At 35.2% G+C, this 17680-nt stretch overlaps 1 protein-coding gene across 1 annotated transcript in view; it reads left to right on the forward strand.

The window, feature by feature from the left end:
• thw (chitin-binding domain protein thawb) overlaps window positions 1-17587 on the forward strand; it is a 31677-nt gene extending 14090 nt beyond the window's left edge. The window contains exons 3-7 of the mRNA XM_013310941.1: window positions 10862-10942; window positions 13436-13485; window positions 13599-13767; window positions 13855-13970; window positions 14064-17587. Of these exons, the coding sequence (XP_013166395.1) occupies window positions 10864-10942; window positions 13436-13485; window positions 13599-13767; window positions 13855-13970; window positions 14064-17573 (3924 nt within the window). The 5' untranslated portion in view covers window positions 10862-10863 and the 3' untranslated portion in view covers window positions 17574-17587. The remainder of the gene's footprint in view (window positions 1-10861; window positions 10943-13435; window positions 13486-13598; window positions 13768-13854; window positions 13971-14063) is intronic.
• The last annotated feature ends 93 nt before the right edge of the window (window positions 17588-17680 follow it).

Below are 17680 nucleotides of genomic sequence, written 5' to 3' on the forward strand. Positions count from 1 at the left end.
CTACATAGAGAGATCTTTAGTGTAGGTTTTTCATGTCAAATCTACACTAAGGTAGACCAGTTAACAACTCTTATTTCCTCAGTTAAAAGACATTTGACTAGCAACGCTTCTACATCTATAAATATAGAGTAAGCTCTTCACCGGAAGTTAACATCATTCTTAATTATTTGAATTTGGAAACTTTACTTCTTTAACGCTTGCTAAAAGCATTCAATGTCGTCTCACAAACACTATTATCATTATTTAAAGTTGATTTCTATATCATAGAATAAAGATTAAAAGTAGTGAATACAATCATTGTATTGTCTTAATTGGTGTAGAACAAAACAATGTCGTATCTGTATTAGACTTCGTACTTGACACAAAATTTGACTGCAATTAAAATAATATAATCAAGAGTCTGGAACATTCCATTGTGCTTCTCTCCCCACCGACCCCCCGCCCCCCGTCTCGTGTCAGAGGTCCCCGCGCCGCGCACCTCGCGCCTCGCCGTGGGAGAAATTGCTAAATACATCTTTTGTTGCCAAACTCTTGTGTGTTTTGCGATCGATGTAAAATACAAACAGTTATAGAAGGCAACTAATTATTTAAATACCAAATTAATATAAAATGTAAAACACAATATTTACTATTAAAGTATTAGCTGTCAATCTCCGGCAGATTTAAGTATTTAATTTCTATGGTTATTTTTAATTTTGCATGTTAAGGAAATTTAAAGGTATACTATCAAATATGTATTGCCACGATAGGATTCAAATATTATCTTTATTAGTAAGTTACTTAGACAGACCACGTCAAAGAGTCAAAGGCTTCTACTATTAAAATATTTAATCTAGTGCATACGTCTTATTTAGAATCATAACATAAGTAAGTTAAACTTTAAAGTGATATATACGAAAATAAGTTTTTGTGCTAAAAATTTCAATTTTTTTTAACTTGGAATATTAAAAATAAACTTAATTAGTTGCCTACATTTGTCCTAAATTTCGTCAAGATCCATTAACCCATTTAATATATACCTTTTAAACATCCATCCATACAAACATTCGCATTTATATTAGTAAAAAACAAAAGTTTTTGCACTAATACTTCAGTCCATTCTGCATGTCTCCACGTCCATTACCATCCTGAATCCATTAGGTGTAATATCGCATCCTTGACATCTCATTCTAAGGTACAATAGCCGCTGCGTCTTTACATTTCAATCACACGATTATGACCTTTAAACTAAAGTGAACATAGTTACATTTTAAAATCACGACATATGCAAAAAGGTTAATATATTTTTTTATTGTTTATGTATTTTTAACTAATGTGACCAAATGTGTTATTACCGCGGGATATTCCTATTCCCAGATTTGTAACATTAATCTATGAATTTAATAAAAAAACGTATATATAGTACTTTTTTTACTTTACTAATGAATTTTTAAATAATAGGATTCTTTTAAAAATAAATAATAGATTTTTAAATTTTTATCTGAATATCCTGAAGATAGAAGGAAGTGGATGAGACTACTAGAAACGCTGACCGCACCACTATATTAGTTAGGTATAGCAATAATTTATATAAATTACCGTGGGTTTCTTAGGTCAAAATATATCTATACAACATATGATCCTTGTCTTTCATCTTCGAGAAAACAGAGATGACAATATGTTTTAAACGGGGATTTTGGTTTCGGAAATTCACAGTTATTGCAGTATCGTGAGAAATATTCTTTAATCAAGTTCAAAACAAAAAGAAATCGATACTCTCAAAACAAAAGCTCCAAGTGTTAGACAGTGATTTGTCGTACATTATTTTTATAAGTAGATAGATGATATTGAATGGCGCAGTCCGTCTTGTTACGTGAAAGTGACTCAATTGGAAAGGATACAATAGTGCACCGGCTCATCTATACTATTGGAGATGGTCCAAGTTATAAACAAATGCGATTTGAATAAATGAGTATTTCTACAACAATTGCTATAGAATTATTTTCTGCCTATTTTTATAAGGATTTTATGTAACAAGCTACACGTGAATAAAAGGATAAAAAAAATTAACATGACTACGAAATTTCTAACTTTTATTCTTGTTAAAGAAAATAAATACATAAAAATACAACAGTAGTAAACTCTAAGAGAGAATTAACAAAGTCAATGAATAAAAATAAGAGTTCAAGTTTGATGCTAAAAACGAAATACAAGGATGCAGCAGCTTCCGTGAACAAACCCGCTATTCTTATGTCTAGGACCACAGAGCAAACGTAACATCGTGACCCGCGGCCGATGTCCCGCGGTACATAATTTATATCATTTGACTTTCCGTACTCATTTGTGCTGTAATAAAGAAACAGCAAATCAATCCGCTTCTCATAGATCTCGCTTTTGAATAATCGTTATCGTTTTCTCTGACATAATGATAGATAGATAAAAATATTTGACACCATTTCTTAGTAATAACTGTATTTATCAAACTATATTTTTTTATAAAAATATTAGTAGATTTCTTTTGTAAATTTACAAATATTTCTTTTACCATTCCAACTAAGTTCTATGCTTGTGCTAGGATATGGTTCACGACAATAGTCGTATGTCTGGATTCGAACCCCGGGCATCGAGATCGGAAATCCGTACCCTTAACCATTAGGCTATTACACAAGTATTTGTGAGTATGTGAAGTCCATTTTGTTCTCTTTTAGGTTAAACGACTAAACTGATTTGACCCAGTCGATTTATTTACGTTTTGACCAACGAATGACCTTTAATTTCATATTCATCCTGCGGGTGATAAAACAGTCAGTTTGATATTTTTGGTTTTTACGATCAACTATTTTTTAATATTACGATAAAATGTACCAATATTACTTAATACTTAAATATAGACAAATTTAGAATCGTTGCTTTCAAATTAAATCTTTCGAACCAACGCGAACATTAGACAAACAAACAGACAGACTATGCTTCTCCTTTATTGCGTTCGAACTTTCACCTACAGTAGTACTGATCCATCTTATAACATACAGACAAGTAAACTTATATCTTATATATAAAATTCTCGTGTCACAATTTTCGTTCCCATACTCCTCCGAAACGGCTTGACCGATTCTCATGAAATTTTGTGAGCATATTGAATAGGTCTGAGAATCGGCCAACATATATTTTTAATCCCGCGCGGACGGAGTCGCGGGCGACAGCTAGTCTTATTATAATAAATAAATAACAATAAAAGTGTATAAAAAATAGGGTCATCAGTGACGTAACACAATATAAACGCAAGTAATAAAACAAATACGTGATGAGAAACAAATGCACTTTAGAGTTCTCGAGAGGCTCTATAATTTGGTGGCTTTTGTCTTATTTGTAGTCAGAGAACATACTTATAAAAAGTACTTATGTACAAAACGCTTACCACTGATTTTAATATTGGGTAATCAAAACTAAATAAATAATAATAACTAGCTACTACGTGTACGTTCGTAACAATAATATAAATTGTAGAGTTTATTGATTTGTGTATATGTCAAATTATTGTTTGGAAGTTGTATTTCTTGTTAGAATAGAAGTGGCATAGAGAAAGGTTAATCTCTATTGTTCTTAATTTAAATTGAAGAATCCCTCAATAAACTAACACTTTAAATGATCCTCTTCTCTTATTTTAGCACGGGACTAATTCAATTCATGAGTTATAAAACCTTGAACTAACACAAACATCTAGACATGTCCGTTTGTTCAACTTTATTGTATATAACAGCGTATCAGGTAGGTAATCTAAATTTGATATTAACGAGCCCAACATTAGGTGTCGTAACAATGGCTGGAGATGCTCGAAAGCAAGGCCACGGGGGCATGGGGGCACAGCAACACGGGGGCACTGCTCTGCGGTGGACACGTGACTGTGGTGGCACTGGATGTCTCACGATCTTCAAAAAGTTGACGGATGTAAGGCCCTTGCTACTGATGAAGGAGTTTAGAACACGATTTTTATTAGATGGATCAAATAATGTTCATGGCCAGTTACATTCTCGAAACACTTATATCACAATTAAATCAATATAATTTTATGCAAATAACATATTGTTTATTAATTGTTTTCAAAAAATGTTCTTTCTGTTGGAATTCTTTTCATCAGTCTTGCGAGAAGAATCCATAATTCTTTATTAAGCTCTCAAGTTCACCTTACCAAGGTTAAAACAAAAGACGAAACAACTATTTTTTAATATTAACGGTATATTCCAATTTTAATTTCGCAATCGTCTCGTTAGCAGCTAATCAAAATAAAATGTTGTTAATAGAAAATTAAACGGTCACGCACTATTTAGAGACGGTCAGGCGTCGGGGCAGGATGCTTAGCGATCGCTTATCAAGCACAGAGGAGCGTGAAACGAGATCGATTCCAGCGGCCTTTCATTGTTTATTTACAATCGTGGATTGCGGCAACACAACACAACACACACTGCACCTCTCGTGAAGGGCACACTTTGTTAATAGACTAAGTCATAATTTAATTACTACATTACACGACATTGTAACCTAATTACCCTAATTAAAGTTTAACAAGTATAAAGCATTGTTCCATTAAGTCATTGTTAGTAAAGCTTCGTGGTCTCTACTTACCCCACTGGATTACGGGCGTGAATTATATGCTTACAATTAAAAGGCTACTAAAAAAAACTAAGATTTATGAACGGGATTGATAAATTATAAATCACTTCAAATAACTTATGAAGACTTCAGAGATTCAATCTCGACTACCAAAAGATAAAGCTTAAGTAATTTTAGCCCTCTCGTGTTCTATAAAAAAAATGTTTTGTACAGATCATTCGATTGTTGGATCCCATTGAGTTTAAGAAAACTAAACCAAAATGTGATGAATACAACGTACTCTTATTTTAACGTAAAATAGTTGACGTATCCGTTGTTTACGTAATATAAAGATAACGTTAAAACGCACATAACTATGCAAATTGTATAATTACTGTAATAAAAACGGTTAATGACCAGTTTAAAGATTTCATTCGTCAGATAAATCTTTACTCGGTATCATATAAAAGATTTACGATTTTGTTTTATTATAATATTACAAGTCTTTAAAAAGTAAATCAATACCTTTTTAATATTAATCTTACTAATATTATAAATGCGAATGTCTTTCAGCGAGATCCATGTAGCCGTTCTGGAGATACCTTCATACAGACATCCATCCATCCATCCATCTACACATTCGCATTTATAATATTAGTAAAATTTACATATAACTAAAATAACTTATGTTCAAGTTACACAGTCGGTTTACGTCGTAAACAAGAAATCTAAATTTCTAACCTATGGCGGGAGAGTTAGTCTTTTGATATCACCGAATGCCATAAACGTACATTCAGAGATACATTGACAATGCCCTTCAACTTTCCACTTTCTTCTTCTAACATACCTTTATACCAATAAGGTCCTTGTATTTGGCATATCTTAAGAACTTTCCCTTTTGCTACAATTGGATCGTGTGTAAAATGTTCCTGCAATAAGACACAACTCTGAAAATTTGCGTCTAAACCAATATTAAGCGAGCTTATCACCACCTCAAAGGCCGGCAACGCATCTGCGGTTCCTCTGGTATTGCTGATGTCCATAGGCGTCGTTGAACACCTCGGTATTCCCGCAGCTCATTTGCCCCCTTCTGTTATAAAAAAATATATATATGAATGACTATTAAAATGAAACTATTTGGCTTTTTTATGATTAAACCAGAAGAAGAGTAAATAAATAACAGCCAGTATTTTTTTTTATTTTAACTATCTTCATTGCATGTTATCTTGCCAATGTTTATTTATAATGGTGTATGGTACAAGCGACAAGCGATACGAAATATGTATTTTGTTAATTTATTGCTTAATTGCGTGAATACGCAATTGATAAGTCGTATACGTTATGTCTAATAGATAATTGATTTATACATTTTGTTTATTCGCTATAACATTTTTATACAACGTTAACGGTCGCCTACTACTTCATTGGCCCAGTAAAAATCATTCCTGCCGTTCCGGCGATTACCCGGAATAAATACGACCTCTCGATACAGAGGCACACAAAAATTAGTTTTTCTTTATCCGTTAAGCAAAAACATCACGGACACGAAATATAAACTTTTTACTTTGATATTACATATAGATATAACAATTTTATTAAATCCATACAGCACAAATTTATTCTATGTCAAGATGGCGATAATAATAGAAAAACATGGTGATCGAATAATTTAGCTATTCACAATAATTTTCAAACCGATCTGAAGGAATTATGATTTCGTTTAATTTATTCTAAAATTTCGATTTAATTAATATCCCGCTCATATAGTTTCACTTGCACCACATACAAACTTTCACTGGCATGCCCGTTGCAATGTGATCGCGTTAGAATTCGTGTAATATTCCTATAATTAGCTTATGTGCGGTAACAACAGGTAACACTGACATCTTGTTAATTACAATATGATCAAACGCATGCCTACACAAATAAATTATATCATTACTTTGTCACAAGTTATACGAAACATAAATTATAATGGATTAACTACACAAATTACAAACTTATTATGATACATCTTTTATATATAAGTAGCAGTGTATTTTTTTTTTTTGTTAGATTAATTTTTTAGCTTCAATTAAAACTTACTGAATTCTTTTTCTCACTCCTGTTACGTATACAATGCCTTAATGTAGATTTCTCATTCTAATTCTAGCACTAAGAGACTTCCTTAGTAACAAATTATATCACTGAGTAAGTCAATAATACGAATAAAAATAATTTACATTTTCATACTTATTCCATCGAACTTTATAAATGGATAGGTTATTGCTTATAAAAAAACCAATTGTTCTTTGTTCCAACTTAAAGGTGCCTGTTAATGTTACTGGCAGTTATTCTATCTCAATAATTAATTCCAATTTTCACCACAACTACAAACCGCTACCATTAGCGCCAAAATGGCAAATATCAAATTGGCACAAAATACCACGACTTATAGCCTGTCTATTTAATAGATGTCATTGATTTATTCCCATAACATTTCAAACTGGCTTTCAAATACAGTCTTAGCCAGCAAAAGGAATAAAAATTAATTCATGCAAAATACATTCCAAACAAACGCCGCGGGGCCAAAGTGATATGGAATAAACATCACTTTCTACAGGTCAGCTGACTTAAGTACAGAGGATCGCAGCTCGCGGCTGTCGAAAGCTTGAACTTAGGTCACTTAGGTCACGCGGGAGGCTTTAGGCTTTACTTAGAGAGCTTTTCCCTGTCGCCGCGCGATGTCTGTAATTTAAAGAGATTATGTCGACTTATATCCTTGTTTATTGCGATATTAATTGGCGAGAATTAGTTTAAAATAACTCAAGCATTTAAACTTTCATTGTACAATTTTCTAACGAGCGTTTTAGTAACAGAAAATATAAAGATTTTTCATAGTGTCTCCATTTGTTACCCAGCTTTAAATGACTATAGCATTTTTGAAATGTATTTTCATTAAACTCTTAATTGTTTAAGTTACTTGTAATAAAGTTTGAAAGTTCACCAGCAAGGTTATTATAGCAATTTGTTAAGTTGATTAACTTTAATCTTGTATTCTTCATTGTACATCGCCCAGGGCTTCGCGCCCCTATTGTTCGGAGGTTACTAAACGTCAGTAGCCAAGAATACTATATTAGAAATCTTACAATAACCATTTTTTAAAACGTAACCTAATCTATCTATATATAAATAAGTTCAACAATAAAATTAGGCTTAAAAAATATGTAACATCAAAAACATTTAATAAAAAAAATATTAAAACTGGACTACAAAAGTTTTTAAAAGTCAACCTGAATAGCGATGTTTATTTGACCTTGCAAGGCCATTTCTGTCTCGCTCACTAGTGGCCACTTGCCAGCGGCCGGACTGGCCATTGTTTGGCCACACTGGAACTAATCTTCCTTGCGCAATTCCACGCAACGCAATAGTAACTCTACACCTTGCACATTGTTAATTCATACTATCATTTTTGGAGATAATAGTAGGTATACTAACTTGCATAATTTATGATACAGTAATTTATAACATGACTAATTGACAAAAATATTAGACAAAAAACACATCGCAAAAATACAAAGTAATTAGGTTTAAAGATATTTAGCGGACTAATGAGCACAAAGACTTTAACAGTTTCTTTTACCAAATATTATAATATACCAAATCAATTACATTTTACAGTCACGCTTAAACTATAAATCTCTTCGTTAATTACGTGTTTTAACAAAGAAAATAACAACAAAAATGTCAGCTTCCCATAATTAAAAGCGAAGACACATCTCACAGAGAGTTGAAGGGGAGAGGAGGGATAGAGGGGGCAAGGTCAAGTGAAGGGCCACAATTGATGGTATTCATCCGTAACGTTGTTGTCTGCCCCTACAACACAAATACATATAGATAGATTTTGAACGTATGTTAGACAAAAATCGAAAGCCATTGATTAAGTATGGGTTTCTGAGAACAATATCCTTGTTTAAATGTATTATCTCTTTTTTTCAAAGATAATGAAAGGGATGACGATATGTTTGATTTTTGACACGAACGTTATGAGATCGTTATGTATTAGTAAAAATACTATGTTATGCATTTTATGTGTGTTTATTAATATATACGATCATGTATACTTAATGTCAAAGTTATTAGTCTTGTTAACGTATCATAAGTTAAAATTACACACCAGTCAATCATGTCAACATGTTTTGTTTGAAAATATACGTGTCATTGACATCGTCTGTTGTACACTAAATGTCAAAACAATTGAGAAGTTTTTACATATATTAAAGTATATTTAGCGATGAATACGGTGATTATTTTTGTACAAAAACTCATTATGCAAACTACCACTTATAGATATACTAGCTGTCGCCCGTGACTCCGTCCGCGCTGGATTAAAAAAAACTTAACTAGTAGCGTATGTGTTCTTCCAGACTATGTTCTACGTAGTGTCAAATTTCATCAAGATACATTAAGATGGTCTAGAGATACTTTATAACAAACATCCATCGAAACAATGTCATTGAAAACTTAAATTTTTTATAATAAATACGTGATATTTATTATTAAAAGTTAAACTAGAAAACTGCAAAGGTTAACATAGCCGGTAACTTTGTCCCTGTCGTGATCAACGCTAACATCAAATTAAAAACTTTCTCAGCTCAGATAAACACAAAAGTGGTCTCGTTTACACAACCCAATGCGTGCTTTGAAACTCTTACGTATTTAAAGATTCGCAAATATTCCTTAAAATATTAACGAAGAGTTATTTTAACTGCACAGTTTCATTGGATAGAGAGATTTACCGTTGGTTTCTGTGACCAAAATCGAATGAAACACATAGTTATCTCTAACATTATCCTTGAAAAAAACACAGATTTTAAATGAAAAATTGGTTTTCAAAAATCCACGGTAAGTGCATACTTAAATTTTTTGAAACATCAAATTTACAAGCTGTAGTATCATGTTAAGTTTAACCAGACAGTTGAAGTATAAAAACAGAGTGTCGAAAAAAATTTAAACAGCTCATTTTATAGGAAAATTATGTTATCATTGCTATAACGTTGTTATTGCAAGCACTGAAGACATAAGAATCCGTGTCGCAACTGAACAGATCAATCGTACGCTACGCTACGGGTGTCGCTGTGTCTCCAGTTATAAGCGCAAGCGATTTATAAGTGACAAAATGGTTCTCAGTTGAGCAAAATCTCTTCTCTTTCTATAATTAGATTTGTATAATTGTGTTAAAGAAATTCCCCTCAATTATATGTTATTACAAATAATTTTAATTGGTTATCGAAATCTTGAGGACAATAATTAATTACTAAGATTTTCGCTAAAAGTAAACGATAACAAAGAGATTAATCTTTTACGCTATAGTGTCAATTCAGTTTCAAATTAAAAAAAAAACTAAATTTAACATAATAAACAATTAAAAAATAGTTGCAACTGTACGGACCCGCTTCTAGCTTTTGACTTGAACTACAAGCAATCTTTCAGATTTGCATATAATTATTCAGTAGCTCACAAAGTTTTATTGCGCTCGAACTTTCCTCTCCGCTCTCCGACATCGTTAATTGAAGGTGCAGCATTATTCAATCCTCTGCCAACTTCCTTATTAGATAATGCACGAGTTGCCAATTAATATTGGAATTGTTTAATGCAACTGGCCACTTTGAATACGACCCTGTTTAAAGTAGAGTCACTGTTCCTGTCAACACCGTAGATCTAGCGGTCGCCCGCGACTCCATGCGCGCGGAATTACAAAATCTTAGTAATCTACGTGTCCTTTTAAGCTATGTTCAACAAACGTCCATCCATCTATCCATACAAACATTCGCATTTATATTATTAGTAAGATTATAAAATGTTTGAGCACAAAGTTGATATTAAGCCGATAAAAGTTGAAAGTTATTTTAGCAAAGATGTCACATCCGTATTCGCTAACATCCTCCCACGGTTAGCTCTCCTTACATCTAGATAAGTAAGTCACGCGTACGCTCGTGACGACTTCGGCCAACGAATTATAATCGTGTGAACACGCCCTTACCTCTCATCATGACTTTTTCACCTTACCACCTAAACTTACGAGAGAGAAAAAAGTTTGCGTACTATGTTAAAACTTTTATATGCTTAGATTCATTACTAAAATGGATCTCTTGTAAGATTTGTTTGTGGACACATTCAAAGATGTTATTAATCCGAACTAAAGCGTATTTAATTATAGTTTGAAGTAATATCATTTATTGCTTAGTGTTGTCATCACCTTAGTGATACATTGAAACTATTTGTTATTATTGATGTTGTTTTCTCTTTTCAGAGATGCCGTGGTGGTGTGGGAGTGTGTGGAAGATGAAGATGGTGCCCCGGACTGCGATACTGTTTGCTTTGTTAGCTTTAAGTAAGTACATGTTTATTTTATTATCCAATGAATCGATTCTTCATAAACATCAATAGTACGTCGTTGGGTCAGAGAAGGTCCTAGGTTCGAACATTATGGTGAAGGAAAACATCGTGATGCAAACTGCATATATGTATTATATATATTTTAGACGTTATTAGTTAGAATCCTTTGGCGCGAATGGCGCGCTTTCATTACAAGGTCAAGTGTCAGAAAGATTAGTGAGGGGACATAAACGTCGACATTTTAGTAAGGCTAGTGTTGCGCCAGTACACTGGTACAGTGTCGGATTTTCTTCTTAACACTACGAAGAAGTTTTTACATAGTATTCTAGTATTTTAAACTTTTAAAACACATTTAGAGTGTTAACGCAATACCGATTGGCTACCAAAAACACAAACAGATAGTAACTAATACAATCAATTAACATATTCGATATAATGAGATATCATAAATAACGAACACTCAGTAAATAAAACGATATTCGCAATATGTCATTACTGCAGACGACTCTGTGATAGTAATCATTAGAATTGGAAGCACTTACTGACATTTGTGCTGTAAGTGACTTGTTTTACTGTAATTACACATTCACATACGAATTCTAAGTAACAGCCTCATTAAAATTATTATTATTAACAGTTTTTGTTGATAAACATGCAACTGCCAGTTTTCAATATACAGATTGCAGCTAGAGCGTCGGTGGATCAGTGGTCAAGCACTTGACTTGCAATCTGCAGGTCCTGGGTTCGAATGTGTGCGCCACGTACCAATGTGTTTTTCGATTTTCGATTTACATATGTACATTTATCCGATGTTGTTACGGTGAAGAAAAACATCGTGATGCAACCTGCACATATCTGAGAAGTAATTCAAAGATATGTGTGAAGTCAACCAACCCGCACTTGGCCAGCGTGGTTGACTATGGCCTAATCACCCTTAACTTAGGGTAGGCTCCGATTCCCTCGGTGGGGACGTATAGTGAGCTGATGATGAGATTGCAGCTATTCATTTTGCGTAAATCTCATCATCATCATCAGCACACTATACGTCCCCACCGAGGGCCTCGGAGTCTACCCTAAGTTAAGGGTGTTTAGGCCATAGTCAACCACGCTGGCCAAGTGCGGGTTGGTTGACTTCACACATATCTTTGAATTTCTTCTCAGACATGTTGCAGGTTGCTTCACGGTGTTTTTCTTCACCGTAAATCGGAAATCGACAAACACATTGGTACATGGCGGGATTCGAACCCAGGATGCAGATTGCAAATCAAGTGTTTGACCTTTGAGCCACCGACGCTCATGCGTAAATATAACACGCAAAATATTCATCTCTATTTTTAAAACATCATTATTTTCGATTAAAACTCTACTCTTACAATTAAGTAACTTTTCCAAACTAACAAGTACATACGAAGTAATCATAAACTTTTCCAAGAATATATAAGATATAGTTATATAACGTATAAGCACATAACTGTTGCATTGAAAGGAAGAGGTTTCGCGTCTGCGGTTACCTCCTGTACACCGGCAAAGCCTTACCGAGTATGGCGTTATAAATTGCTTTCCATATTATCTATTGCCACTTAATTTTTATATTACGAACCAGCTATCGCCCGCGATTCTATCTGCATGAAATTAAAAAAGAAACTTAATTAGTATTCTTTGTGCTCTTCCAGACTATGTTCTACATATATGCCAAATTTCATCAAGATCCATACAGCCGTTCTAACAAATCCAATCCATCTAAACTTTCGCATTTATAATATTAGTAAGATATATGTATGAGTTTGTTTTTAGGTTTCTGTAGTAATTACCCTAGTACTAACGTTATTCAGTTGTTTTGCCGTAGTCTACAAGGTCACATGATATTGGATCAACATAAATCAGTGTTCTATGCTATTAAAATGCGATTAGAACAAGAACCATCTTCATATTTCTGTCGAAATTCCCTTCACGTTTCTTTGGAGTTACTCAAAAAAAACTCATTGTAATGTAATTTGCTATTGCACTAATGTACACAAATCTCGTGAGAATAATTGTTTAAAAATCTTCTTTGTTTACTAACAGTTTGTATTGACCAATGATTTAATGAATGGTGAATTTTTTACTCTACGTGAATGAATTAAAATTTTTCGATTCAAAATATTGTGAAAACTGACTACAGAGTGTAAGGCCAATCTACTTCAAAGCAAAAGCGTAGACCTCTGTTGACATTATTAAATTACTAGCTGTCGGCCGCGACTCCGTCCGTGCGGATATAAAAAAAAGTAATAAGTACCTTATGTCTTTTTCCAGACTATGTTCCACATCTATGCCGAATTTCAAAGTGATCCGTGCAGCCATGCTGAAGATACCTCAAAACAAATATCCATCCAAACATCCGCATTTATAATATTAGAAGATTTCTTATTAAATTACTATTGTAGTTATTATTTACTGGCAAAAATACACTGAAATAACTTAAATAATTTACGTATGTTTTCTATTTCAGTTACAATTCAGCCTTGTGACAGCGCGCGGCGATCTGCTCAACGGAGACGAGTGAGTTTGAAATGACCAATACAGCATTTTGTAGAGTTGCACTGCCTAGGATATTAACATATATCGAATAGATCAAAATGTAACATTGCGTTATACATGCTTTCGTACTCTAGGACTCCCGCCTGGAAGTGTCTGCGCCGGTTCCGAGCGCGGAGAGCCTACAAGCACTTGCGCAGGCGGTGGGCGCGGCTGGCTTCGAGGCCTACACTGAAGGCAAGGCGCTTGTCAAACGCCTCATACCAGCTCAGTCGCAGCCGGACCTCGATGTCGTCGAACATCAAGGTAGCTTGTTGTTAATATTTGCACACTAAGAACAGAAAATATACATTTTTCTTTTATTAAAGCCAAGATAACAAATCAACTTTCCAGGAATCATAGGCCGCGCTGGAGTAGACTTCCCGGCGTTCCCGAGCATTCCCAACACAGGATTCAACTGCAAGAACGTGCCCACTGGATACTATGCCGACTTAGAAACCGATTGCCAGGTAACGTTACTTACGAAAAATTACAGTTAGAATAAAAAGACCATCTTGTTAAAAAAAGAACTTATTTTAAATAATAAAATCCGCACGTTCCAGGTATTTCACATCTGCGACACTTCGCGCAAGATCTCGTTCCTGTGCCCTAATGGTACCATCTTCAGCCAGTCGCACCTGATCTGTGACTGGTGGTTCAAGGTGGACTGCGCCTCTGCCCCAGCCCTCTATGAGTCAAGCGCAGAGTACTACTCCAACGAGCAGAAGAAGACACAGAGGGTGACCCCCAGTCCAATCAAAGTACCTGACCTGCAGCACATCGGCGAGTCCAGTATCAGACCTGAACCAAAACGTGCACCTGTTGTTCCAAATACTACAGAAAAACTACTGAGACATCAAAAATATCCAGCTGACATCCCACCTAGCGGCTTTAAAGCATCAAGGAGATTCCAAACTCTCTACCCAGAACCTAATCCTACTCAGAAAACTCAAGGCACCACACCATTTGAAAGCAAACAAAGGAATTTGGTACAGCTCATAGCTAATAACTTTGGTAATGTTCCAAAAAAAACGACCGTACCGATATTTGAATATTCTACAAGACGTAATTTCATAGGTTTAAAGGAAATGCAGGTCGCTGCAGAAACGGCTTCGTTCGCACGCAACCAGAACCGACAGTATCTACAGGACTACAACAAGACTTATCGTCCTTACCCAGTTTATACTCCAAACCTAACGTCTGCACCGGAGAAAACGAAAGCAAATTCGAGTCTAACTACTTTATATAACTTAAGAGATAAGTATTTACCGGAAACGACACAAAAACCAACAACAAAACCAGTAACTTCTGCTCCATATAGTAAAAGCTATACCGAGATAAATTACAATCAAGAACCTTATACTAGACCCGGCATATCTTCTTTGAAAGACTTCCTTGAGAAAGAAAAAAACAAAACATTAGCTAAAGCGACTACAACTGAAAAGTACGTCGAGGCTTCTACTACCACAAACAAACCAAACATCAAACCGGAAGATAAGAAACTTACTATTGAATCCAAGAGCAGCTTTGAGTCTGTTACCAAAGTACCAGACGTGACGCGTGAAGATGCTGACTATATTGAATCATCTTCATCGGATAGAGTCAACTCATATACTACAAATTTTGTTCCAGAAACAACTGAACCGTCGTATCAAGAACGTAGAGAAAGGTTGATAAGTAAACTTAACTTCGAAGCGTTCGGACCAACAGAGCCGACATTCAAAGCGACCCTGACAGAGAAATATTACGGCAATTTGCCGAATAGACCAGGACTCATAGTACCAACTTCACTTACACCTAAAACCCTCCACTCTCTCGCCATTTACTACGCCACTGGATTGGATAATTTTGCAACAACAGCAACACCGGAAGATGAAGAAAGTACAACCACAACATTTGATGAATACGAAACCGTAGAAGACGGTCTGCCGGCATTATTTAGTCAGCATACTGTTAACAAATATAGTAGTCTGTTTGGGCATGGAACTAACGATGTAGATCTACGAGAAGATATGAAACTTGACCCTAATACTACTTATAACGAACTTGTGGATGACCTCTCTACACAAATGAGTCAGAACCCGCTTGCCGCGTCGCCGCAAATTAGAGAATTGGCCCAGGTATTTACACACGCTCTATCTGCATATCTTCAAGATCCAGTCCAATTTAGAAAGGTGTTATCAGACATAAGGCCAACGCCGCCTAACTTTAGAGATATGTTGACAACGGATGAACTGTTATATAACACTGAACCTACAACAACTATAAATGAAGATGACCAAGAAATACTTGGATTTTCTGATGAACACAAAGGAAATATTCCCTCGGTTTCATTAAGACAAGGAAAAGCTATTAAAACAAGCGCTGAACTTACTACTACAAACTACCCAACGACTACACCGACACCAACTACAACAGATTTTGTAACTACTCCATCTACGACTACTACAATCAGGACTCCCTTCAGATGCTGCGGCAGAATATCAGCGTCATACACTACTGCTGCGCCATCAAAAGAACCTTTTACAACATCAAGTCCATTTACAAATACTGCCGCCGTTCAAATTAATACATTGTCAAACAAGCTCGAAGAGAATATTATTTCAACCACGGAGAGCAACGATAGGATACAAAGATTCGGTGGATTCCAAAACAATAAATATCAGGAAAACGGCAAAAATACAGAATCATATGATGATTACGCTGAAATAACAAAGTTACCTTCGGCTTGGGGAATAGACGCTACTTTAGCGCCGTCGACAAAAGGCAATATTTTTGAAAGTAAAAGAATTAAATATACCGGCGTATTCCCAGAAACCACGCCTGTATACTTTACTGAAACGGAAAGTTTTGAATTGGACAACGAGGAAGAACTGCAAAGAGCTCACAGTCAGTCATTTATTGCACCCCAAGGTAACAATGTTAGACAAGGGAAACAACTCAATTACGCTGAAACAAAAGGGAATGTGAAAAAACCATCCGAAAACTTGGAGGCACCGACAACATCTGGCATAGAGACGACTACATTCCTAACAACAACAGATCCTACAACAACTATGAAAGACCAACCGGAATCTTTACCTACCATATCCTCTATTTCAAATATATTCACTTCTCCAGACGACGCCAGAACTACCTACCAGTTACCTACAACATATGAAAATTGGCAAAGTACAATTATGCTTGATCCTATGACTCTTAATGACGGTCTAAGCTCAACAGGCGGTGACCACAACAACTCTGATCATGAACAGCAAACAAGTTCCTGGTCACTGACTACAGTTACGACTCAAGAACCTGAACAAGAAACAAGTGAACCGTCAACAACTATCGCTGACAGTCTCGCAACGCTTAGCGGGAGAACCCAAGAGAGATATGGTAGACTTCTTAAAGATTCTACCACTAACACTCCTCAAGAAATAACTACAGATACCGTTGTTGAACAAGCAAAGGAAATCATGGGAGGCATGAATGCGACGACAACGGAGAAACTAATGAACGTTATGATGAAAACAAAATCAAAAACTGTCAAGAGGCTTATTTTACTGTTAATTCAGACATGTGATGATGACCACAATTCCACCGCTGAAGCCTCTAAGAAGGCTCTACTTGAGGCTTTAATGGCCGTTTCTCAAAAAGATATGGAAGAAGTGGCTAAAGAGCAAGCGACGGAGACTCCTAATACGACGCCTGAATATGATTACGTGAAAACGACAGTATTCAGAAGACGAATGGACAGTTACCCAGAGAACATCGAAAGTGATAGAAGAGGCAAAAGTTTAAAGTTTGATGCTAGTGCTATTAATTCTTTATCGCAATCTACAACTACTGAAAGCTTTAAAACTGATGAAACTGAAACACCAACTACGCCAATTCCGACTACTGTAAGTGTTCGTAAAAGTATCAAAAATACTGCCGCCAAGACTATACCAGAAAATGCTAATCCAGCAATTAACTGGCCATCAGCTCAAGCTAGAGTTGCCTCCCGACCTGTAAATGTAAAAGGTACATCCGATACAAGAGCACTTGAATTGTTAAGATCGCTTTACACTATCGCCGCTAGATGGGGTTGAAAAAACAAAGTAAATGAAGGTTAAGACTACTTTATAATTAAAAAATTATCTTTTTTCTAATTTCTTGCCTTTTATCTATGAACAATTAGTTTTTTCTCATATATTTA

This window comes from Papilio xuthus, unplaced genomic scaffold (genome assembly GCF_000836235.2).
Source record: "Papilio xuthus unplaced genomic scaffold, Pxut_1.1 DF827714.1, whole genome shotgun sequence".
Lineage (NCBI taxonomy): Eukaryota > Metazoa > Arthropoda > Insecta > Lepidoptera > Papilionidae > Papilio > Papilio xuthus.